At 37.5% G+C, this 26519-nt stretch overlaps 1 protein-coding gene across 2 annotated transcripts in view; it reads left to right on the top strand.

Moving 5' to 3' along the window:
• The window catches only part of KCNN2 (potassium calcium-activated channel subfamily N member 2), a 70260-nt gene that overhangs the window by 18665 nt on the left and 25076 nt on the right, over positions 1-26519 (top strand). For both annotated transcript variants that reach the window (XM_090131548.1, XM_031604780.2), the window contains one exon: positions 2739-3157. In XM_090131548.1, coding sequence (XP_089987674.1) covers positions 2739-3157 — 419 coding nt within the window. The remainder of the gene's footprint in view (positions 1-2738; positions 3158-26519) is intronic.

Here is a 26519-nt window from a genome sequence, read left to right as displayed (position 1 = left end):
CACTTTGTGTTTCTTTGCTATTAATACGGTTGCAGTAGAGGTAAGATCTATGCATTAGTGCAATGGGCAAAGCTTGGCCAGCAGCCAAGTGCCAGCCTTCCTCCACACTAGGAAAAGGAAAGAAATTAAGAGGAAAAGTTTATGGGCTGAGATAATAGGGAGATCACTAATCACCACTGGCAAAACAGACTAATTTGGGAAAATTTGGTTTTCTGTCAATTAAAAGTAGAGTAGGCTGTTAAGAAACAAAGAGAAAAACTAAAACCTTCCTTCCTGTTGATTCCTCTCAGACTCACCTTCTCTCCTTCTGCTCTGTCTCCTCACCAAGCTGTGCAGAGAGGTGGGAATGTGGGTTGTGATCTGATTATTACAATTCCTCTCTACCCATCCTTCCTCCTCACACTGCTCCAGCATGGGTCTTTTGTGGGCCGTGTCAGGAGAGTCTGCTCCAGTCTGGGCTTTTCACAGGCAGCAGCGCCTTCAGGAAGTGGGCAGCTGCTCTGATGTGGGTTCCTTCATGGGCTACAGTGACTACCATTCTCTCCATGGTTCTCCACGTTTCTTCTCCATGGGCTGCAGGGAGAGCTGCATGCTGCAGTGCCTGGAGGACCTCCTGCACCTCTACTTTCACTTTGGTGTTCACAGGGTTGTTTTACACTTCTTTCCATACTCCTCACTGGCTCTACAGTGTTTTGGCTTTTCTTAAATATGTTTCCATGGAATAGGCACCACCTTAGCTATGTCTCGTGGTAATCAGGGAGACCATCCTTGCAGCTTCCCCAGCTATCAAAACCTTGTCACATACCCAATGAAGTAAAACAGAAGGAAAGAGCATAAAGGAATGTAAGATATGACCACAAATACAGCAATCTATTTTGTATTGTTTCTTACTGCAGTTAACTTCTTTGTTTCTTCTAATGTCAGTACAACTACAATAAATTTATAATGATCATTTTCAAAAACAAATTACTGGAACTGTTTTCTGAAAGACAAATGAATTTACTAGTTTACTTGGAGGAGATTGCGGAGTGTGTTTCTGGTGTTAAATAACTTATACAGAGAGATCAAGCTCCCTTTTCTAAACTCTTGGGAGTTCATAGGGTCACAGAACATCCTGAGTTGGAAGGGATCCACGAGGGTGACCACACTCCAGGTGCTACACAGACCACCACCCACAGTTCAAACCCTATATCTGAGGGCACTATCCAAATGCTCCTTGTACTCCAGCAGCTTGGGGCTATGACCCCTGCTCTGGGGAACCTCTTCCAGTGCCACACCGACATCTGGTGAAGAACCTTTTCCTAACACCCAATGCAGTTCCATGCCATACCCTACATCCCATCCACAGAGATCAGCACTGCCCCTTCACTCCCTGTGAGGAGCTGCAGGCCACCATTTGGTGTCCCCTCAGTCTGCTTATCTCCGAGTCGAATGAATCAAGGGACCTCAGGCACTCTTCATACACCCTGCCCTCCAGATCCTTAGTCATCTTCATAGCTATCCTTTGATCCTCACTAGTAGTTTTATGTCCTGACACTGTAGCACCTGAAACTGCACACACTGCTCGAGGTGAGGCCACACCAGTGCAGAGCAGAGCAGGAAAGTGGTAGATGGAAAAGATGAGAAGGGGTAAATAACAGTGCAGATGAGGAATTGTATTTTTAGCTCTATGTAGCATGCTGGAAATAGTTTTCTATTACCGAGGAGAGCTTTATTTGTGTTTTGGTTTGGTTTTTTTTTTTTTTTTTCATTCTTTAAATTGCTTCTGATTTTTTTTTGAGTAATCCAATTTTAAGTTATTATTATTTTTTAAATTTTTCCTCATGCATACAATGAACAGCTCTGTCTAGATTTAGACTACAGCTAAAGTGAGTCTTCTCCTGTGATCGAGTTATATTTTCTTCATTGTAATGTTCCTTTTTTGGCACATAGCCTGTTTGCAAATTCTTACATATCCCTGCTCACTACTAGTGAAAAATATTATTTAAGTATTAATTTCACAGTTCTTTAGGAATTTACTAAACAGTGTGAAATGTGTCAGTGCTTTTGTTCCTGGTTGGTGAACTGAGGGCCTGATTGTGCAAGGATCAACAAGTGCATTTGATTTTTGGCTAATAGATGTCGCCTGGCTGCCTGGTCTGCTCTGATGTTTGCAGGCTTTTCAGGTTTTCCTTATGAGATATCTTTTTGAGTTGTTTGGCTTCTGAGAATGTTTTACATTCTTTATCAATCTGTGTTGGCACCTGAAGACTGAAGAAAGCTTGCATAGCCTTCAGAAGCTATAATATCATGATGGCTGAAGCATGGGTATGTTCTAGAGAGAGCTTAACCTTAGAATGTTCAGTGTGTTATTTACCTCTCCACTCTGAAAATACCTTCATTTTTTCTCAAGTTTATGAACTTTGAGCTAGCAATTGATTTTGAGGTTTAGTTGATCCAGAGTTTTGTTTTATGAAAAATGAAAAGCAATGAGGAATTTTAAGGAAATTATGTGTCAAAATACAGTTTTTTAATGAATGAAAAAATACAACTTTAAAAATGGTGAAAAAATATTTCTGGTGTAACCAAAGTTATGTTTCACTGTGTAGCAATGTAGTAATATGATTTGTTGAAATGGCATATTTTTTTTCTTTTTAGCAGTCATTAGTAGCTCTGAAAGCTGTGGTATTTTAAAACGGAATTATAAAAATGGTTTGTTAATGACATACTAAAGTTAACTTTATATTTTATTATTTCAGTTGTTCATGGTGGACAATGGAGCAGATGACTGGAGAATAGCCATGACTTATGAGCGTATTTTCTTTATCTGCTTGGAAATACTGGTGTGTGCTATACATCCCATACCTGGGAACTATACGTTCACATGGACAGCCCGACTTGCCTTTTCTTACGCTCCATCCACAGCAACAGCTGATGTGGATATTATTTTATCTATACCAATGTTCTTAAGACTATATCTTATCGCCAGAGTTATGCTTTTGCATAGCAAACTTTTCACTGATGCCTCATCCAGAAGCATTGGAGCATTGAATAAGATAAACTTCAATACTCGTTTTGTTATGAAGACTCTAATGACAATATGTCCAGGAACCGTACTGTTGGTTTTTAGTATCTCATTGTGGATAATTGCTGCATGGACTGTCCGAGCTTGTGAAAGGTAAGGTCATTCTATTTTTTTTGGTTTTTTTTTTTTTTCTTCCTATCTTAATCTCTTGTTTTGCTTTCTCAGTTTTTATATGGGGGGATCTAAACATGAAATGGGATGGAACTTCTGGGTACTGAGTATTTGAAGTTCTGTCAGTGTAGCACACTGTCACTGATTATCAGGAACACCTTGCCTTTTAATCTGAAGGAACTGCAAAGAGAACTTTAGGCTGTGTTGGTTACAGTAGAATTGCAATTTGATTTCAGTGTTTTGGTATAACTTCAGATATGTTGGCTAAAACACAGGGGACAGATGCCATGCAATATATTTAACAGTAGTTGTTGGTGTTCTGCATTGATACTTGCTTTTGTTTATTTGTGTATGAGTAGGAATTTATTGAGAGTAAAATAGCAGTGTAAAATTCCAATGAATGTATTTGTGTGTGTGTGTGTCTTCTTGCTGGTTTGTTTTTTTTTTCATTCCTGAGTTTTATTGTCCGGTTTAAAATAGAAAGGAAATATGTCTTTCTGGAAGCTGGCAAAATCAAGAAGGGGGAAGAGCAATAAGTTGCAATAATATAACATTTCCTTCTTCTCTTAAAAAGTAGAAGAATTGCATTTGAGCGTTAGATTGTTTGTTTCATGTAATTTTTTTTCTAACCTCCCCTTTTCACAGTCTTCAGTGTTGGTGCAGAATCACTTCTGCTCTTGAAAATGAGTTTTTTTGAGCATATCTTTAACAAAAAAGGTAACGAACTTTTGATTGGATAGAATTATCTACTCGGAACATGAGAGCTAATTTTAAGGAGAAATGATGATTCTTTCTGAAAGGCTTAACAGCTGGAGCAGTGATAAATTTCTGCTAACATAGACAGGAAGATTTTCTTCAGCATATTTAAGGCATTACTATTGCTGTTTGTTGACCATTTTGTTTTTCCTCTTCCTTACCATGTCTGCCAATTTTGGAAACAAGGTAGGGGAGTTATTTGTGTAGTTACCAGCTAACTGATTTAAATCAGCAGCTAAATTGCATGCCAATTGCCATGTTGCTTGTGGTTGTTACTCCTTGTGGTTTTACTTGATTTGCAATAAATTAAGAAAAAAGCCAGATTAACAGTAACATAGTTTCAAAATATTCCTTGCAGTGGAGGCTGGTAGAGCACTCTAGGTACTGAATCAAGCTATAGCAGTTATATTTTAATAAACATGTTCTTGTCTCCAGTGCAACTGACTTTTGCAGAACTTCTCTCCTTTTCTCTTGCATTCTGCTGTTCCTGTTTTCTCTCCACAGAAACAGCACAGGAATTCATGAAGGTCTACTTAAGAATTCCCCAAACTGTCACTTATGAAGTGGCTCTGAGTAACTTCAGCATCCATTGCTGTCACTGTTTTGCATATCACTGGGTTTTATTATTATAAAGTAGCAATGAAGTATCATTATGTTAATTTTAAAAAGATGCAAACGTATAGAACTTGTGCGTGTCAAAATGAAAATTGTTGAGCAAGACCTGAGCCCTTTTTGCATCTCTGTGATACTGGAAAAAAACTTATTTGTGAAATCAGGGACACTGGACTCCACCATTGTGAACAGAACATTTTTTTTCAAGTTGATAGCAAACCAGTAGTGAATTTTCCACATTTTAAATTGAAGTTGGTGCACCTAGAGTTACTGTTATTGTTGGGATAGTAAGCTGAATAATCAGTCACTCCTTAAAAGTAAAGCAAAACACAACTAAAACAAGTTAAATATGGAAGTGAGTGTTAGATTGATGTATCTCAAGCATAACTAACTATTATCAGTGGAGTCCTGTCAAAGGTCGTGCTCCTTCAAACATGACAAAGTTCTTATTTTTACATTTCAAAAACACTCGTAGAGATATATTTTGGCTTTGGTTATTATTTACTAGTGTCATTCATAATCGTTTCACACTCAATTTTGTGTGATCTGCCTTCTAGTTTTCTTTGAGGTATTAGGTAAGTACTTTTGCCAAATGAATGATAATGGCTTTAGCTTCCAGTTACTAATTAGTCTACTGATCTATATGAATTCATAGCCCGTATAGTAGTACATTTAAAAAACTCCACAACTTCCATATGAGAAACTCCAGACCCCACACGTGGGAATGCTCTCAGCACTCTGCTGCCTAAAGTGAAATGTCCTGTTTGGCATAGCTGTAGACAGATATAAATGCCATTTGTCATGGGAAAGGGCAAATATGGCCACTAAATCTATTTGTGCAGGAGCTATGGTTCCAGGGGATGTCCCCTGAGAGCTTAATGGCTTTGATTTGCTCCATAGTTAAAGTTTAGTTTACACTAAAAAATACATTTATTTCATCTGTTCTTTTTTTTTTTCTTTCTCAGTTTTAAGTAGAGGAAATCTTTATTTGTTAGAATGGACTATTTTATGTACAGAAAATGATTCAGAAAATAAATGTTATAATTGTGGTATTATAAAAAATATAAATAATATACATTATTATTGTTTATTAATATTACTACAGACTATAAATAGTATGTAATAATATATGTAATAATATAAATAGATGTTACCATCGAAGAATTTGCTATTGTGCTTGACAGAATACATAGAACCGTAATGTATTTTGTTACAGTTAGCAAAAAATAGGAAATAGTAAACAGTTTGGTGCTTTTTTTCTTTTTTCGCGAGGGAGAGATTTACATGAACAAAATCAAGTGGTGGTGAACAGTTCTGAAAATCACTCATACTACTGCTATGTACTAGTTTTATGGAAAGCTCTGCACAAACTGTTTTTGTATTTCTGTATTGTTCCCTGGCCATCCAAATCAATGATACAGTGGAGATAGGACTTAACAGTCAGATCAAAGCTGTAACATGACAGAATGGAAATTTAAAATTCTTATACTATTTCCAGTGTCTTTGATAAGGGGGCAGGTGGCTGCAATTAATGTCCTTACTGTGAAGTTGTGGGTTCTCAGCAGGTAGCCTTGCTACTGAATGACAGCAAGATTTTTAGACTGTTGTTCTATTCAAAGTCAGATTTATGCTCTCACAGGCTATCCTGTGAATAGGAAGAGACTTGGAAGCACTGCATTTCTTGGTGAGGAAGATAACACAAAGGTGCATCTTTATCTGTTTTTCCAGGGAGAGACAGTTTATGTGTTGAGGCTGATGAGCTCACGTTCCTGTGTTGTTTTAAGTAAAGAGCTCACTACTTTCATGATCATCTGACAGATCACTTGATGTATTCTGAACTAAGACAGGGCATGTGTCTATCTCAGTGCCTTAATGGCTGTATTGTTAGCTCGCAGAATGCTAATTATAGCAAGTGACACTTTGGGTTGATGAGCAAGGTATTTTCCAGGATTGCAGTTTAAGGTCATCCACAAGGGCAAGAATGTGGCTGTGATAATTATGGTGGACAGCTCTCATGCACAGAGTGCAGCTGGGTTTCCAGGGCTCCAGAGTAACATGCCTGCAGAGTTTGAGAGGAAAAGGTGGTGAAAACACTGAAGTGTCACTGTGTACTACAAGTCAGGCACTCTTGTTTTTTATTACTTCTGTTTTTATGTCTCATTTGCAGGGAAGATTATATTACATGTGTAAATATCTGCTTGTTTATTGCCAGCATTGTTATTGCTGCCTATCGTATGTGAACTTCATAATGGAATCCTAATTTCTTATTAGTGCTTACTCAATATAGGTTGGTGTTTATAATATCTGTGAGATTCGTGATCAAGAACGCTTATGATACATTGCTTTTGTAGATAAATCATGAACTGTGTAAGCAGATTACTTTTTGCAGTCCCTTATACTTGTTACTGAAATACCTATATGCATGGTAGTTAATTGGAGCAGTTAAAATAGAGTTTTTCTGATTCTCAAGAATTTGTGTTACTGTGCATAGCATTCATCCCTGAAAAGTCTGACAAATATGCTTTACACTTTTAGTAAAGTTACCTCTTACTTGAGATTTGTGTTTTCCTAGGTTACATAGAGTGTAGTTGCTGTTTTTCTTTGCATAAAAAAAAAGCCCACAAAAGCTTGCCTTCTGAATGCATACATGGCTGTAACATACCCTGTGTATCAGGATGACATGTGCCATGTTTGCCCACATTGCACTGTTGTATGTCCATAATGGCTCACATCACATGCCCAGGGTTAGTGTGGATTTACAGCAGCAGAACTGAAAACAGAGCTGGATTTTCTGCCTTCCCAGAGACTGCATTTCTGGCACCATTTTTAGTTCTGTTTGTACCTCTCTCTAACACCTGGCAGTGAAGTTGCTTTGGACTAAGTTGTTTAGTCAGCATTTTTTTCCCCTATCATCCTCTGCTATGTTTTTTTTTTTCCCCCTGATTTAACAAAACCAAACCAAAACAAAGAAATCCATCAGCATGTGAAGGTGAAATCACATAATCACAGGGGTTGTAAGAAACCTCTGGAGATCATCAAGTACAGCCCCCTGCTAAAGAACTTTCCTTATAGTAGGCTGCATAGGAAAACATCCATATGGGTTTTGAATATCTCTGTAGGAGACTCCGCAGTCTCTCTGGGCAGCCAGAGTGCTGTCACTCTCACAGTAAAGAATTTCTTCTCCATGATTGTATGAAACTCCCTTTGTTCCAACTCCTACCTAATGAGTATTTTTCTGTCATTTGGGACAATGCTGTTTGGGGGATTTATTAAGAATTTTGGCAGTACAAGGAAGAATATATTCTTGAGTACGTTTGGATTTGTGCAGTTAGCCTTGTAATTGTGAAAGATACGAATAAATGATACAGTTAGCCAGAGGATATAGTCATCATCCTTAACAAAAGATTTTCAAACCAGTAGAAGGGTGTTTCTGTAGTCCAAAAATAGCAGGCCTAGCTTGGGAGAATGGAGTGCAAAAGGCAAAATAGAATAGAAAAACAAGAACAAGCAGATCTCCTTATTCTGTAGAAGATCTTCTGACTGCTTTAAATGTTTTCAGGGTCATCTAACTAGAGTAGGAAGACTTTCCATTTATTTATTTATTTATTTAAGGTCATATTCCACTTCAGAATGAAGTGGAAGAGCGCATATGTAGCTGCAAAGTCTCATGATACTATTTCTCCTGCAGCAAAAGGCTGAAGAGATAGGAATACTTATCAAGGGCTACTTATCAGCTTTCAAGGACAAAATGCTTTTTTTTTTTCCATTTGTCTGTAATCCACAAAAAATTTTGCAGGGAATGATCTGTCTTCTGCTCAGCAAGGGTGGTGGCAAGGAAATTCTTGCAGCCTTTCCAAACACTTTCAGATAAGAGCTATTTATGGACATGTTTTTATATCATCATTGCAATACTAGTATCAAAGATGCAATCTCTGGCTTTTGTATTATTACAGTTTTAAATGAAGTAGTTCATTTTTTCTTCTACCCATTCTAAGCAACACATGAAACTAGTCAGAATGGCTTGCTTCAAAAGAAGTGTTGTTTACTATACCACTTAAAAAAAAGCAGTCCTTAGAAAATACAGTCATACTGAAGCAGAAATCAGTTTGTTATCACTTGAAAATATGATTTCTTGCTCTAGTAACTTAATGCATTTGAAAATACACCCATAAATGGGGATTTATGCTTTACTACTTGTTCCATTAGTTTCCTAATCTGGCTATCAGGCTGCAGTGAGGAGTTTGTATCATGATAGTCAGTTCACTGCTAACTCTGTTTGGCAGTATGCTGGCTGTACTCAGACTGTAGGTATTAAATCATCCCTTCTATTGAGAAATTAAGATTCAATTACATAAATCCAAGTCTGTAAGTTGTATTACTGATGAATTAGAGATGGTTGGCGTCGGAGGTGTTTAAAAAAATTAAAGAAAGAAAGGGAACATCAGAAGGTGCTTTTAGTATATTTGATATGTTCTTTATTTTCTTGTGCTCCTACTGGTTGTTTCAGCACATTCATATATATATATTTTTGTTGGCGTTGTTTTCTACCTTGTAAAGCTCAAAATCAGCTACAGTACTTGCTACAGCTGTTCAGTGTAACTGGTACTTGGTAACTAGTATTGCAGAGACATCATTGCAGTGGCCATCCTGTGCCTAGGGAAACTGCTGTAACAGTTAAGTGTGGCTTCCTGTATATTCCCCATGTAGTTAATGTATATGTGGAAAGTATGTACAACTCACCAGATGGAACTTTGCTACCCATATGTCCCATAGCTTTATGTATATATGGTTTTTTCCCAATTTACCAGATTATTTACTATTGGCTTGTTTATTATCAGTTCAGAAGGTATTGTATAAAGACTGTTCATAGAGGATCCCTGATCCTGTTCTATTGAGTACAGTTCAGAAGTATACATGAGCCCATAAACCCAATGGAAACATTCAATATCTGAACATGTAACAAAGTTTAAGAGCAATTACAGGGAGCCTTAATTTTCATCAAGGCTCAAGCTAAAAACCAGTGCTCTTTGAAGGGAAGGTTCTCATCATTACACCACTGGAATATTGCTGAGATATTATTACATTGATTCAGACTTTTGAAAGGCAGCTTCCTTTCCTGGTGGGCTGCAAGAGAGCACAGCTCTGCCTGTGTGTCTTCCTGCCTGTAGGAAATCAGTGCTCCAGGAAGAAGGCGCTGCTGCACTGGAGTGATTTCTACCACATGTATTTGTGAGAATCACCTCAATGTAACACCTACCAGTCAGTCTTTGAGATGTGTGCAGTGCAAGAGCCACACTGGTGATTCTGTCTGCTCGCTTGCCTCTTCTTCTAGGTGTCCTGTTTATTTTAAATGGCTTTGTAGAAAGGTTATTTAGTCAAAAGAAAGTAATGAAGTATTAGAGGGGAGGCCTTCCAAATTCATTGCAAGTGACAAGGCACTTACCTATTTTGGTCCAAAACATGGGGCCTCTTACATCCTGGCAGCAGTATTTCTGTAAAGCTTCGATCATGTTTGAAATCCTGATACCTATTTCAATCCTCTTTAATCTATAATAATTTAAATCTTTTCACAAAAATACCCTACACTGTATCATTTGTAGTGTGTTTTAAACAGTTATGTTTGGGAAACTGAGTGAGGAGGAGAGCATGATGACTTGTTTTTAGAAAAGCTTGTTCCCTTCTTCATCCATTGTTGTCAGTGAGGTTTGTACATATTCTGGGATCACAGTGTTCTCAGATGCAGTGCTTGATAGCATCGAGTTTGGTCTGAAGGTTGAGATGCATGACTTCCTTAATTATCTAACCCTGAAGGAGGTGGTGTATTCCATCACATACATTCATGCTTCCAAAAACAGTAATGGTTACGGTACTCCAGAGCTTGTAGGTTCTGACTGTAGGGACGATCAAGAGTATTTCTCAGTTAGAAATTAGAACATGAATCTTCTTGCAGGTGTTTTTCTCTGAAACACACAAGGTTTATTTTAGTTTAAATACAATCCATTGGCAGCTTTCCTCTTGAGTTTCCACAAGAGCAGCTCTCCGTATTGAGGTGCGTCAGTGGAAAGCTGAAGCTATTGGTAGAAAATGAGCTGCTTCTCAGACTAAGCTTCTGGGTCAGGGCTGTCAGTGCGTGTGTGTGCACTGCTGAGCACAGTTATATCTGAGAGTAACTCTTCCATCTAAGATACTGCAGTACTAAGTGATGCTTGTTACGCTTTTTAGTGAGGGAAAAAGAGAACAAAGTACTTCTGGAAAGTACTTATATTCAGATGAAGATGAATGTGGTCACATGTTGCTATAGAAGTTTAAGATGAGCTGTTTGGTTTGGATGGATGCTGGCCATGCTGAGAGTTCACACTGGAGAGCAGTGCCAAAGCAGGAGGACAGGGATTTGCCAGCACCATATTGTACTTGTCCAGCAGAGGAGCAGGAGTGAGCAGCTCCACAGGTGATGGGACTTTAACATTCACTGCTTGGCAGGTGTTCAGCTGTGTTGCACAGAATCATGCTGCCAGTGCGCATCAGGTGGATTTGGAGTGGCCTGGCACTAAGCTGGTGTCTCTGCAGTGTGCTTCTTTATGAAATGCATGATGAAGTGTGTGAGCCTGTCTTTTGATGCCAGCAAAAGAGATTATCTCTGACTGCTGGGAAGGTGCAGTGAAGATAAAAAGTATCTCTAGTGTGTCAGATTATCAGCTACCTGGAAAGGGTGGGAGCTGGGATGGATAGTGTCACTGACCTGAGGCTACAGCCTTGTCAGGGATTTGATACAGAACTAGTGGAAGCCAAAGGACTTTCACTGATTTCAGGAGCCTGGAGGATGAAGCAAAAATGATTGTTTATGATTATAAATGTGCAAATCAAGCCAAGTCATTAGGAAGAGCCTTGGATATAGACGTAAGTATTCTTGTAAGGAATTGTGCATTGAAAGCAGGTGTTGCAACACTAGGAAATTGGGATGAATGTCTGAAAAGATGTGCAACTGGTCTTACTGGTACCAGTGCATATGAAAGGCAATTTAGAATCACCTCGGATTGTCTTTCTCTGTGTGTATTTTGTGAGAGAGATGGTTGTCTGGCAGTAACATCTGTTATAACTAAACAGCTGTTTGGCTTCTTTGTTATTGTTATTTTAAAAAGACTCATTTTTCCATTAATACAGTAAGTATTTAAAAGTAAATTGGACTTGCAAGGCAGGTTAACAAGGTGAAAATACTAAAAGTATGCAGCAAAGACTGTCTTTGATACAACAAAATATGTTGTAATGCATTGAAAAGAAATGACACAATGATTAAATATGTAATGAACTGTAGGACAGAAAATTTTATTACTGTTAATGCTAATGTAGTCTCTGACCATGATCACCTGGCAGTATAAACCAACAATTCACTTAATGGAAACCGAATGGGATTTATATTACCAAGTATTATGGCTATGCCAGGACTGCAAGATTATATCCTAATCTTTGGAGTGCATTAGATTGTTCATAGGTGTTTATTTTGTTTTGATGGCATAATAAAGTAGAGGGTCGTCATGTTAGAGGTTATTTTTAATAGTCGTAAGCTCAAGTAAATTTAAATCTAGTCACGTAGCATTTGTTTTGTCTTACTGGACAGGTTGCAGTAATAATATTTCCAGTCCTCTGCAATTTTGGAGTACAAAGCAAAAAGGGTTTAAAACCCTAGGAATTTAGAGTTGTGTGGGCTGAACAAATGAATGTACGCTGACAAAGACCAGGATTTTGCAGAAGATTAGCATACTAAAAGCTATCATTTCCAGAGTTTTTGCAATTCAGGGGTTGTCACTGCAAGTGTGCTTTAGTTTCCTTACCTGAAGTGCTGAAGATCCCTCTGTTGGGTAAGATTATTTTGGCATTGTCAGAAGGTGTAGAAACACTGTAAGCAGGTTGCACAGTACTTGAAAGTGCAAAGCCTTTATTACTTGCTGGTGCAGCAGAAGCTAGCTGGGCATTAGTGCTCTGATAGACTAACGGTTGAGGTACTCTTCACCTCAGTGAGACTCCTGAGGAGCGTTCCTCTGGCCTGGATGCCATGAGTTAGATGAAGTGGTGAAGGGTCATCCTCCTCAGAACCCAGCAATCGTCCTGCCAGCTGCTGCATTGCCAGCTCCCACAGTGCCACCAGTGCTGGTGGATGGACAATCCTTGCTGACTCCAACTAGACCAGCAAACATGATTGTCATCCTATTTTTGTCATTTATCTTGCCTCTGTCAGTAATTTGGCTTTCTCACAGCTCCTTTTCAGGAGCCTAGACCAGCAGAACACTACTTGTCTGCTTAAAAACTGCCACAGAGGCAACTAAACTCTGAGAGGGAGGACACCCTCTGCGAGTGGAGAGAAAGTGGATTATAAAGAAAATAGTTATAATTTTCTGCACTCAAACTCCTTCATGTTTATAAAATCTCAGAGTGTTTTAAGTTGGATAATTTTATGACTGTTGGTAGACTGTGTGTCGTTAAATCTGATGGAGTTAATGAAAGACTCCTTCACAAAAATCAATTTAATTTTGCCAGAGAAATTCCAAAATGGCAGCTGCCACTTCTCGTGCCAGCTGTTCTGCATTAACGAAGTAACTGTAAAGGCAGTGTGTGGTTGCTGGCACTTATGTATTGGAATTCTAAGTATCTTATGTTGCTATGTCCTCTGAGAAACAAGAGTTGGCATGTAAATAAAATGTGTTCCTGTCTGATTCATCTTACTTGCTTGATGTTTCAAACACATTTTTGTGGGAAGTGTTTGTCTGCATTGAGCGTAATTTGTCTTAGGTCATAGAAGTATGTCTTAGCAGCTGTAATCAGGTAGGTGACAGCACTGTGAACTGCTGTTATCATGAGGAGTGTGTCAGTCCTGCTAATTAAAGAAAAACTTAGTTATTATAGCCCAAGGTACAACTATATGCCCATTTCAGAATGGGTGTTTCCATGTTTTTAATTTGTAGAAAAAGTAGACGTTTGCATCCTATCACTCCAGCAGAGGAAGTTGTGGTTTCTTTCATCTTTGTATCTCTGATTGTTTCTTCCTTAGGATCAGTGACAGAGCAACAGAGCTGTGAGGCAAACTCTTTGAAAGTGCCAGTCTTCTGACTATTGTGCAGTGAAGCAAATGGATAAAGATTTTTAATTAATTGTCTTAAAAGCTTGTGGCTTAAGTATAATAACCAGTTCAAGTTGGGGCTCAGTGATCTCATTCTCTCGTAAGACAGCTTGAGCCATGCAGATCTGTATTTGGGAACAGGTACTGACTGAGTAACTGGTGATAAATTATCCAGGTTTTTCTAATCCTTTAATGTTTCGGGTTTTTTTTTTTTCTTTTTTTTTAGTAAGACTTAAGTCAGTGTCTAATTATTGACTTTAAAATAGCTGATTATTTTTATTTATTTTATTTATTTATTTACAAACATGAGAGTTATTGAGAAAAAAAAAAAAAACCCACACAACTAAACCCTAGTTTAATGTTGTAGTTTAACCCAACAGCTAGCTAAGCACCACACAGTCATTTGCCAACTCACCCCTCTTTGTGGGATGAGGGAGAGAACTGGAAGCAAAATAGCACTTGTGAAATGAGATAGAAACTGTTTACTAAAACAGAAAAGGTTATGAGAGAAAATGCAATAATAACTATGTGTACACTGCATGATATACTATTATATGTGTACTGTATAATAATATGCTATATATTATGTATACAAACTATACTACGCACTAAAATATATTTTATAATATTATAAAATATTTAATATTATAAAAATATAATGTATACATATATAAAAATAAATATTAAACAAACAGTACAACTACTCCCCACCCACTGACCAGTGCCCAGCTAACAACGATCTGCTGTCCAATGCCCTGCTAGCAACACAAGCCCATTGACTGATGCCTGGATGGTCCCCTTCCTGCTCCCCACAGCTTTACAGCCTTTCCCGTGGTGGCAAGCAATATGGAATAACCCCTTACTTTATTTAGTCCAGCTGTCCTGGCTCTGCCCTGCCCCCTGCTACCATGCCATAGTGATGGCATCCCTTCCACCAAGTGGCCCAGTCCGGGGCATGCATGCCCATTGTCAGAACATCACTGTGCTATTGACACTGTCTCAGCTGAACTCAGGACAGGTACTTAAGTGTCAGAAGCCGTCAGAACCAATGCTGCCTTTTTCCCCCTCCCCCGCCCCCCACACCCTCAACCCCGTCCCATTGGTTTGCTGCATATTAGCTGTCTCATGATGTTGAGCTGTTTTGAAATGAAACAAACCAACAGAGAGTCAGAAGGCAGTGTTTGCCTAGCTGACTGTGTAGGTGTTAAAGTGCTGTGAAAGTGTGAAAGGAGCAAGAAATGTTTTAGTCCTCTTGCATGCAGCTTGATGTAGTTTGAGGGGAGCTGTGGAGTTTGGCTGGAGGCATTTTCCTTTTTTGACTTGTATTCTGCTGCTCTTGAGGACTAGTATAGGACATGATGTTCAAAGAGATGAAATTGCTTCCTTTTTCCAACACAGGAGAAGAGTGTTAAAGAGCATGGAAAGTACTTAATTAATAATCAGTTGTGTCACAATGTTTAGTGACTTTGTTTTGAGTTTACTATTTGAGTACATCTGAGGGTGAAGCTTAAAGATGGGCTTATAAAACACTGCCCTGTCCAACCTCTGGACTTATTGTGGTGAATGTGACACACTGGTGAAGAACAATGTGCTGTCCATCTGCTGCTTCAGGCTTGCTTCTGGTAGCTTTGATTATTTTGTCTCTTATTTTAATTACTTTGACCTAAGAATTGTACAAAATGTTTTTCTTTGTGACCTTAGTGTCAGTCCTCAGGCTGGACTACATCCTTCTAGGCATGCACTAGAATATGTATGACCTTGCAAATGATTAAGTAAGAATCATCTAATGAAAGCAATTCTTCACTGTGTTTCAGAAAGAACAATATAACCTTTGCAGGTCATATCTAAAATCATAGAGATGCAACATTGCCTGAAATTAGACTGTGAAATTTCAGATTAAATATTTGTGTTGAAGTATCTAACTTTCTGTTTTTAATCATTCATCTCCTCAGAAAATCATTATGTGCCTTCAGACCAATAAGCTGCTAAAATTATAACTTTGACCATTTAACCTTCAGTGTTAAATTGCAGTAGATTTTTTTCCAGGGTATTCAAAAGAAAAATATATTTTCCATTTAGTTAATTTAACACCAGAGATATTTGTCAGCTCTCAGTAATATCTGCAGCATTTCTTTTCTATCTTCTCTAAGCATGCCAACGTTTAACAAAGGTGGTGCATGGTAATTTTTAATAATACTGCAGTTAGCATGATATTTACTCAAACAGTTGCATCTCCTTGCAATCAGATTGATTTGGTTGCATTCTTTGTTCTTTGTGTGCTGGAAAGCAGAAGAACTGCTGATGCAATCAATGTTCCACAGCAGGATGCTGTTGTCCTTCAGTGATCGTACTTCTGAAGGAAAGAAATGTGATTTCTCTTAATTTTTAGAACAGGACACTTTGGCACAGATAATTTGTCAAGAATCAAATGCCAAAGATAGATGTTCCAGTGTGTGTTGGAGGTGCAACAATCCCTACCAGGAAATGCACATTGGATTAATTCATTTTCATTTTAACAAAAATACAAATTTGTACTAGAAATAATGTTAGTATGGCTTTAATGATGTCAATCTTGTTTGTTTTGTTGTTATTCAGGTAAGAGGTTGTGTTGTGGATAGGATAGAACATTGAACTGAAGGTCTTAGTATACCAACATAAAACTCATACATTTCTAAAAATATAAAAATGTGCAAAACTTCAGTGGAAAATGCAGTTAATTATTTAGACTACATAATGTTTGTTAAGGAACGAAATAGAGAATCTATTTCATAGGTCTGTTGTGCCCTTGAAAAAAGTTCATGGTTGGACTTCATGATCTTTAAGGTCTTTTCCAACTTGAGTTATTCTATGATTCTAAAGTCATTTAAGCTCTTTTGTCTCTTCCATGGAGAGAATTATAAACACATTAGGTGTGTTGTTTTTCCAGTGAATAAGATGGTTCAAACTTAACCAGCATAAAGTTCTACTGTAGTACTTACTACATATGGGGTTGCATACCCAGTATGCAATATACCAATTTTACATACAGATTTTTGTTTTTTTCATATTTGCCCAAAGTTGGATGCTAAGGTGGGAATTACACTAAGCTAGTACACTTCCTTCTTAAGTTTCATTTTTGTACTATTTTCACGATGTTAGTTATGGTTAGGATCCACCCAGATATCTGCCCTCTCTCAGGTGATTGGTTAGTGATTTACTCACAGTTAAGAAACTTTTGATATTACTACATTTGCTCTACATTACTACATTACATTTGAAAGTAAGGGTCTCTAGGGGTATAATTTTCATGTCAGAGTGAGCTATATTCATCTGAAGGACACTACTTTAGAAGAATCCACTGAGCTTTCATAAACAGTATGGCTAATTAGGCAATGCTTATCTGGTTTCTAGGACATACACCCTTCTGTTGGGCTGTTTTCATAAACAATGTCATCCTGACCCATACCTTACCCAAATGGTTTCAGTTTGGCAGCACAACCATGTCTTTGACCTCCATGTTGTTTGTCATCGTTACTTACTTGAAATGAGAGTAAAAATAAATAAATAAAAAGATTTCTTCTTATTGTTCTTTGGAATGCTTTCAAGTGATAATTATCAAAGAAGGGCAGCTGAAAGTTAAGATACCAGAAAAAGCTGTAGCTCTGCAATGGTGTTTGTAGAACTCCAAAATGATTTTTATTTATCTATTTTTTAGATGAAATATCCTTTATATGTAAAATCCTACAGAAGGACAGTTCAGCCAATAAACTCAGAGGACAATTAGTAGCTCCCCAAGGGTAGTTCTCTAGAACTAGAGCTGCTCATGTATATGCACTTCCCTGAGTCTGTCCCATCCATAAGCTCACCTCCTGTACAAGGCTGAGAGACAGCTGTGAATTAGATTTCCGGTTCTAACAGATGTCTTCTTGCTCTTGCTGGCTATGTTGAACTTTAATGCTTATTATATTGACAGCCTTATTGAACACAATCTAGAAAAGGAATAATTAGCAACAGGTGAAAGTAAAGAAAATTTCATATCAAACCAATAAAGGTGTAGAAAGAACAAAGTCATGTGTTCCCACCCTGTACATCCTTACTTCGTCAGGAACTCAGTTCCTTGTTTTGTGCTTTCTCACCTGAATCCTGTCAAAGAGTTAAGTATGAAAGTATGATTTGCCTAGGAATTTGCTCTGTTGAGGAATCCATAGATGCTAGGTAAATGCTGTATCATTAGAGGATTTTTCTAACACATTCAGCTTGTAAGCCACAAGACGCATGCTGTAGGCGTAGGTAGTGAAAAAGGTAAGTTAAGTTAAGGATGGGCCCAGCTGTGAATTCAGACTTCTTACCTCAAGTACAGCACAGTGACAGTATGTAACTGCTCTTTCTTTCTGAAACATCACTTGCTGAAGTTCCTTGAGAGCATAGCATTTCATTCCTTTCTTTGCTGGAATTAAGAGAGATGAAAGGTCATAAAGTATTTACTGCAAGACAAGAATCAGTCAATAAAAGAGTCTTGGTGAGAAGCGTTTGGAGGTGCAAGGAAATCTCTCTAGTACATGATATTTAGAGAAAACATTGCAAGATCTTTTTTCTTTCTATCTTTGTTCTTTTTCTTTTTTTTTTTTTTCTCTCTCGGTAAATGAGAATGATCCCTACAGGACAGATGATCCTTGAGAGCTATGCTGTCCTAAAAGCAAAAAACTTGAAACTGAAAAACTAGCAAAACCAACAGTCTGATTTTTACCTTCATTTTAATGAGAAGACAAAGAAGAAAGCAGAAAAGTTAGACTTCATACAGTTTCACACAGAATTTGATACTAAGCCACTGTCTAAAACAGCAAAGGGAAACATAACTGCATCTGGCATTTTTAACACCGAACAGCAGAAGAGGCTTCTGCTTCTTCTTAAGCATTTTCTTTCTATCTGGACAACACTTCTCCTTTCAAATCTGACACCGCAGAGGCCTGTAATGAAGATAGTAGTCCTTTATTACCATCACTGTAGCTAAGGACTACAGCTGTATTATGTTTCTGATACCCCGACTGAAACTATTATTTCAATGAGTAGCACTGTGAGACTTGTGACAGAACTTCTGTCCCATAAGTGATCTGTGTATGCTTTCACTCTGTTGTAAGGCATACAGCACTATGGAAGCATCGTACCAAAATGTGCTTTTCATTAGAATAAGTACTTACACTGGTAATACTGTTGACATTCTCATGTTTGGGCAAATAGAATGGGCTTTATGACTTTGAGCTTGTACTTCCTTTTGGTTAGAGGAAATACATCAGCTTCTGCAGTAAAAAGCAAGGTACTGAAAAACAATAATTTGCATACCCATCAATGCTATTAGTTGCATGGGAGAAAAACACCTTCAGAGTGCTTGGTTTGTCACTAAGTTTTCTTTGAGCATTCAGCATCATCTTTGTTGTGTAATTTGCAGTCCTCTGTTTTCTCCCATTTACCCACGTGCGCATCCAGGAGAAAAGGAAGGCAAACCTTTATGTCGTTCTGGCAAGTATGGCACAAAGAAAAGATAGTGGGCTTATTTTTAGGTGCATAATGACTAATTCTATAAACCTCTGTTTTTAAAATTTATCTTCAGCAAATTACTTTAGATTCTTTAGACATCAATTGATTATATTTGGAGTTCTGAACTTAAAAAAAAAAAAGAAAGAAAGAAAGAAAGAAACAAAGAACAACAGAAGAAAACAGAGCAACTCCCAGGGGGGGCTTATGAGTAAAATAGTATCAAGGTATCTCTGGAGAAAATAAAAGATGCAAAATAAAGGAAAATTTTAGCAGGAAGTTAGTTGCTGCTGAATATACAGAAGGATTAACTCTAGAGCTCATTAGGAAACTTCCTTTGATTTTTCAAAGATTGATATTTCAGTAATTATACAGCTTTCATCTACTTCTGTTAGAAACTTAGAAAAATTGCAGCAAATCTTTGAAATAATATTCATTCTTACTGTATCCCCAAATTTCAGACTTTGTAAAATGGATGGCTGCAGAAAGGAAATAGACATGAATATATGTCTTATTTTGTAAGATTACAAAATACAGCATTAAAAAGTATTGCTCCAAGGCCATTTATGTTGCTTTAGTTTGGCCCAATTATATTCATACATTACAGCATTCTTTTAATTGGGTGTATGTTTATAATAGCCTCTGTTCTGAACCTCATTCGGTAAAAAATGATATACTGAACTATAGGAAAAGCATCTACAGGAGGTTTTGTTTTTCATTTTTCTTACCGAGTGTGCTTGTAGACTCAAGACTTTCTGGATTACTTTAGAAACTTGGCTTTGAAAGTGGAGCTGTTATTTACGGAGAAGTGGTTTGTCTGGGTTTGGCACTGATGTATTTCTTTCCCTAACTCCTCTTCTAAGCATTTTAGGCAGTATCTGTCCAGTAGATTGAAGAGTCATCCTCTCTCTATCTTGAATTCAATTCAAAGTTGAAGTAGCACTGTTCATTTTTCTCTTTTGCGCCAGACACAATAGCAGCTGTTTCTCCTCTTCAGTCAAGCTCTCTGTGGTCCCTCAGACTCCCTGTGTGTGGGTTGTGCCTGTGCAGGATGAGGGTCTCCTGGATTCTGCTCACCACCTTTGTCAGCAAGTGTGGTGCCATGGGTCTGGACCTTGTGCTGCTAAAAGCGTGGGTTAGTCAGAAACTTGGAGTGCTTGAGCCCCAGTCTTGTTTGTGGTGGTGTGTCAGGCCGTGGCCCTCCTCTGGTTAGGACCTGCTTGCTTCTTCTGTCTTCCAGTCCTCTGCTGTCATGGACCCATGCTTTTCAGGCTGTCTGCAGCGCTGGATAGTAAAGACGATGCTCTTGATGCTGCTGCCATGCCGTGAGGTATAACTGTAGCTCACTCCTTCTACCCATGCGGATACCTGTGTGTTTTGTTCATTTTTAATGTCACTTCTGCTTTAAGTCAAGTGTGAATCATAAAAAGATTAACAGATCCATCATTTGTGTTTGTAGGTATAACTTTGTTCTACAGCCTGACACTTACTCTTTGCCTTGTGCTATCTGAGGATTAATGTCTTGTATACATTTTTGTCTTGCTACTGTAACCTTGCTTGTTTTTGTTATTCATGCTACTGGAGTCAGCTTTAAATCCTCCTAAAATATGATTCTTCCATCTTATCTAATGTCAAGAAATACCACATGTTAATGAATCTACCTCCTTTTATCTGTATTTAACTTTGTTCTCCCTTTTCATTCAGGTGGTCTAGGAATTCTGTTTTCTAAACCATATACCATTTTTATTTAAAAGATCTTTTCAGTAGCTTTATTCAAAGGAAAAAAATACCTTTGATGCTAGCTTTTCCCTAATTTTGATAGACTGATGCTAAAACATATTGCAGCCAGGTATGTATAATTTTTATTTGTTGCTGTTTCTTTTCCAGAACTTTCACAATTTTCTAGAATATAATTTTGTAGATTCTTTTCCTTTAAAACTGATGAAAACTGACACAGGCAAATCTTATTAGAATCAACAAGACTGAGACAAATATGATATCACATATGCTTTTCAAAATGTTCAAGTTTATATTCTTATAGTTCATGGCTGTATGCCAAATTGAGCATGTATTGTAACTATAAATAATGTTTGTTTTTCATAGTAACCACACTATTCTCCTTGTCCAAAAACAAATGGAGTTTTTTGCTGCATTAGAGTAGCAAGCGGAGAGGTACAGACAAGAGTAGGAAAAAACAAAATAAAAACAGGCTCTGTTTGAATGGTTATGTTAACTTTTCTTTTCTGGCCAATGATGTAATCAAGAAGGCAGTGAGAGCGTGCTTTCTAAGATGAAGTATGCTAAAGCTCCAGTAAAGTATTTCATTCATATTATTCACCAAAAAAAAAAAAACTTTTGAAAAGCATTTTATCACTAGTAAATATTTTTCTTCAGAGAATCAACAGTAGGAACACCGAAGATGCAATGTACCAAGAGGTGAAAGGGAAGTGGACACTGTTAACAAGTTGCTGTGGGGAGTGTGGGGGTAACAGAATTAATATGGAGAAACAGTGCTGCTTCTCATGATGGGTGCAACTGGATGACTCCAGGCAGTTTTTCTGTGTGTTTTGTTTTGTTTTCTGTTTTGCTTTGTTTTTCTTAAAAGAAAAGCTGCTGCTGATAGGCATAATGCAGAGCCAGCAGAACTTATTCAGGCCTCCAGCACTTAAGGACTGTTTATGGTTTAAGACTTAGAAGATAGCTTTCCAAGATCTTTAGCTTGTTCGTCATTCTACTGAATCTCAAGCACACTGGAAGTAAGGATATGTTATAGTTAAGTAGAAGTCCCCAAATAAGCATTTTATTTTATTATTATGCTTCTAAATGTTGAAGAGGAAAAGCGTCACATTTTACATTTCCTGTAAACTGGAATTTTAATTAGCTTAGCAATTTTCTTGGAATGTTTCTTGATAGTCATACACATAACAGTGGAGGTTTCCTGGAACCCAGGATGTGAGATGAAAACAAAGGCATAGTAAAAATTCTGAAATGGATGAGCATGGAAGCACTAACTGGAAACATTTTAGAAAATGCTCAGCTGAAACTGACAAAAAGAAACTGGATTTCTATTTCCTGATCCCAGTGAAGGCAATGGGAATTTTGCAGTTGACTTTAATGGAGATAATGTTTCTCTTTGGTTATACCACTACAAGGAACAAAAAAGCTTGCTGAAAAGAAAACGGTAGGAGTAAGAATATGATCATGTTGGGGGATAAGCCCTAAAGGGTGAGATTTGTGTGTGTGCGTGCGCTTCTGAAACAAGGCAAGAAAAAGTTTCCTTGAACAAACTATCTGAGAATTTCCATACAACTCATTTTCATATAGTCTAAGACCTGAAGCAGTAGTTCTGACATTATTCCCAATGGCTCCTATTTGTGCATGTGTACCGAGCACTCCTATCTGTGCTGCAGTTTCTTAACAGATTGCTGTCTATCCCAACTTACTAGTTTACCAGTTTCCCAGCACTTGCAGAATTTCTTTGCAGCTTTCCTTCACACTTTCACATTTATTTAAAAGATAAAGAAGAAAATGTAGGTAACACTTCAAATAACTTTAGTAACATTGATATATTCAATTAGATTTGAAACCAAATGGGTTTTCTTGGAAAAAATATAAACTCTTTCCACTTCCTAGTGCTGTAGATTTACAAGTGTATCAGCTCCAAGAAAGCAAGACAAGACCTTCAGGAGTGTCAGTCAAATAACTTAAGTGCCTTTTGAAAAGGCACTCTACCACGTGTCCAAGCATTGATATATGAAAGTATTTAGGGTTTCAAATCCTTGTAGGTCTCCACACTTATGTTTAAACTGTGATTTATATTCCAGAATAATGATAAGCTTTCTTAAAACATGCCATTTCACCCTTCTGTTGTTGTGTTGATTTCTCTTTCTCTCTCCTGTCAGTTGATGTCTTTTAGATTATTGTTTCTCTCCAGCTTGTTAATATAGTGCACATGCTGCTCATGTAATAATCTTTACTTAATGTTTCCCTGTTGGTTTTGTTAATATTACATGCATTTGTCCACTGATATTCTTAACAGTAAATTAATTATCATTTTAACCTCTGTAGAAGGAATCCAGACTGCTTGATCGCAGCAGTTGTTTCAATTGGGTGCAGTAGTGCTACTGGATTAAGTGCTAGTGGATTAAGTTTGGGGTTTTTTGGGAAAACATTTTTGCTGCTGTTCATAAAACATTTGGAGATTTCAACAGATACGATAGAAAAAAGAGAAGGTGTGATATCCCCCCATGAAGGTAGGCAGCATTTCTGCCAGTGACATCGTTGGATGAGTCAGTGTTCCTGTTTCATCTGAATGCAATTATAGGTTTCTTTTATTTTCTTCTTTACTTCAACAAAAGAAAAATCTGTATTAACAGAAAAAAAAAACTACCAGTGTCTACTGTCTAAGAAAGATTTAACAGGCACTTAGTAACAGAATGGCCCAGTGCTGTAACTGAGTGCTAATAACTAGTTAGATCAATCAGCGTCTGTGCTGAATCTCAACAATTTTCTGATTTAATGGGATTAATCTGTTTCCAGCCATAATTAGTCTGAAGTTTTTAAGACTTCACAAGAGTAAACTGCCCAGATCGGCTTTGTACTGCAAGCTGCAGATTCTTTTATGATTACTATCAAAGCTGACCGTTTTCTTCCCTACAAAAAGGAAAATCTTTTCACCTTCATCTTCAGTAGTTTCACTGACATGTTAAAGAAAGCAAAACTAAAAAGTTGGAACTTATCAGAGGCTGACTTTAGAGGCAAGGTTAACTAAAGTGAATCTGCTAACCATCAATTAATATGCCAGTGATTAAGCTAAATATTATATTTGATTTCCTGTTACTCATTACTTTATAAGATTAATGTTTATTAGATGTCAAGATACCCATTTGTGATAACTGCATGAGGCTAGAAAGGGGATGTTTTATCAGTGAAATGAAACATCATCAAATGGAAACGTAATTCTGAAGGAGAGCAGAACTGAAAATCATTATACTGATAGTGAAAGCAGCAGAAAATGTTGTTCAGTAAAGAATCGGGAATACTGCTTTGACGGCCCTAGCAGCTGAGGAATATACTTAGATCTTCCTGAGATGAATGGTAAAACTCCCACTCAGTTTGGTTTGGAAGGGCATCAAGTTACCCTATTTTTGCACAAGTCTAACCATTCAGCTATTTTTGGTTTAAATTAGAGTAGTTTCAGGAATGATACATGCTAGTTAGTGAGAACTGACTTGTGGCATTTCACAGAAGGAGGTTTTTCTGCAGAGTAGCAAGTTCCAGCTGTAGTGCCACCTGCCTGCTAGCACATTCACTGTTGGAGAAGGAAAGCAGAAGCAATAAATTATACTTCTGCTTGTGCAACTTCAGCCAAGGATTTTCGTGCCTCCTGGGAGTACACAGCTTTTCTAAATGTCCCTTTATTCTGCTGCTCTGTGAGGCTGGATGTCGTCCAGGAAACCAAACTGTATATAGCTGCAGTTTTAACATAATTAAGTGCTAACTTGTATCTTCAATTTTAGGTGACTCACCATGTTTCTAGTCCAAGTTTTTATTGACTAAGAATAGTGGAATTTAAATATTTCTTCTAGTGATTAAAAAAAAAAAAAAAAAAGAGCTATGTTAAACATAAGAGCCTTTATCAAACTAAACTTTAATGCCTAAAAGCATAAGTTTTAGAATTTGTTTTGTAGTGACTGGATTTTGCATTGTCTGCAACCTTATTTTCTGAAAGAAAATTTTTATTTATTTTGATTTTCTTCCCGAGCTTTTGAGTTTCCTTTTTTTTTTTTTTTTTTTCCCCATAGCACTCAAACAGAGTGAATGGATAGTTTAGAAAAAGTGTTTTTGAATTCTAGAGCCTGTTGTATCCAATCTATCTTTCAAGATCCATCTGGAAAGAGGAAATGTCTATAGAGGTTGATGACAACTAACAGTGAGTGAGACAGCGTTGTTCCAGTTAGCTGTGGATAGCTGTTATCCTCAATGTAATGTCCATTACACCAGCTCTGTTGGAGGTAGTCACAACAGTGAAGAACACAGTGATGTGGCTGGCTTTTCTCAAGCCTTGAGAGACAGACATTAGAGGTGCACTGATAGATGGACATGCTTATTTTCCTGCATGAATAGAGAAGTTCAGTCTTTATAGTTGTGGTGACTTTGAAAGCAAGTCAGGTAAAAAGCCTCCTCGAAACAAAGGTGAAATACCTCCTGTCTTTCTTTTTGCTGGTTCCCATGGCTGTACAAATATAACATTGCAATTCCTTCTCTTTTAAGAAATTACTTTTCCTTTTTTTGGTTCTCTCTTTTTTTTTTTTGCTTAATTTGGATAAAGACATATGATAGCCAAAATCCAAACTTGCAGATTCTGATGTTGCTCCCACTCCACTGGAAGGAGACTCCTTCTGCCAGCTTGGTCTTGAATCCCAAGTAATCACATTACCTAATGATCTAGCATGGTACTTGAAAGGATATTCTTGTCATCTTACTAAAATCAGAAGGGCTTATGCATGTACCAGATCTCCACAGAGTCTTAAAAATCACCAGACAGATTACAAAAGAGAACAAAAAAACATGTAAATCTGGGATAGACCAGGACTATCAGGACAGTAACTGTTCTTTACATTGTCTCAATTTTACTGGAGGATTTTTAATATGAGAAGTTCCTCATTGTACAGCTGTGAGAGAAGTAGTATTTGTAATAGGCTTCTAGCTGGTGTGCTTTGCCATTCTTGAGCAGTTGAGCCCATACAGGTGATAGACAGTATTCTTTGCATCTCAGTCACAACAAAATCATAAGCGTTGATGATGATTTTTAAATAGTGTGCATCATTTGGCTGCTGAACCGTAACCTTAAAATCTTAATCAGATTTTGGCAGTTTTTATGTCCTACCAACATTTCTATAGATAGCACCACACAGCACTGAAAGTTTAAAAGATGTAGAAATTCAGATAAGATGTAGGAAAAATATATGTTCTTCTTTGTAGGTAAACTGATTTCTATCTGAACTACAGAAATGACCAGGCTCAAAACCTGAAGATTTAGGGAAGTATAAGTACTTACATGGGCATTTCTTGTTATGTAACTGACTGTCTAGCTTTAGAGTATGCGTTGTGGCTTTAGCTCACTTCTGTGAAGCTCATCCAAAGCCTCTGGGTCATATCACTTGTGTGATACTTTGTAGGGACTTGCATGATGCACAGACTCTCTTCTTGCCATGGGATACATATGTCTCTCTCTCTCTGCGTGCACATATTTCACAGCTGTTATATGCTAAGTTTTGCAAAACGAAGTCTAAAAGATGTAGTGTAGAGCAGACTGGAAAAAAGCAATGCCAGATCTCTTTTTGTTGTGCA

The sequence above is a fragment of the Phasianus colchicus genome, chromosome Z (assembly GCF_987193195.1).
Source record: "Phasianus colchicus chromosome Z, bPhaCol1.hap1.1, whole genome shotgun sequence".
NCBI lineage: Eukaryota > Metazoa > Chordata > Aves > Galliformes > Phasianidae > Phasianus > Phasianus colchicus.
Note: the sequence above shows the minus strand (reverse complement) of the source record. Positions and strands in the feature narration are given on the sequence as shown.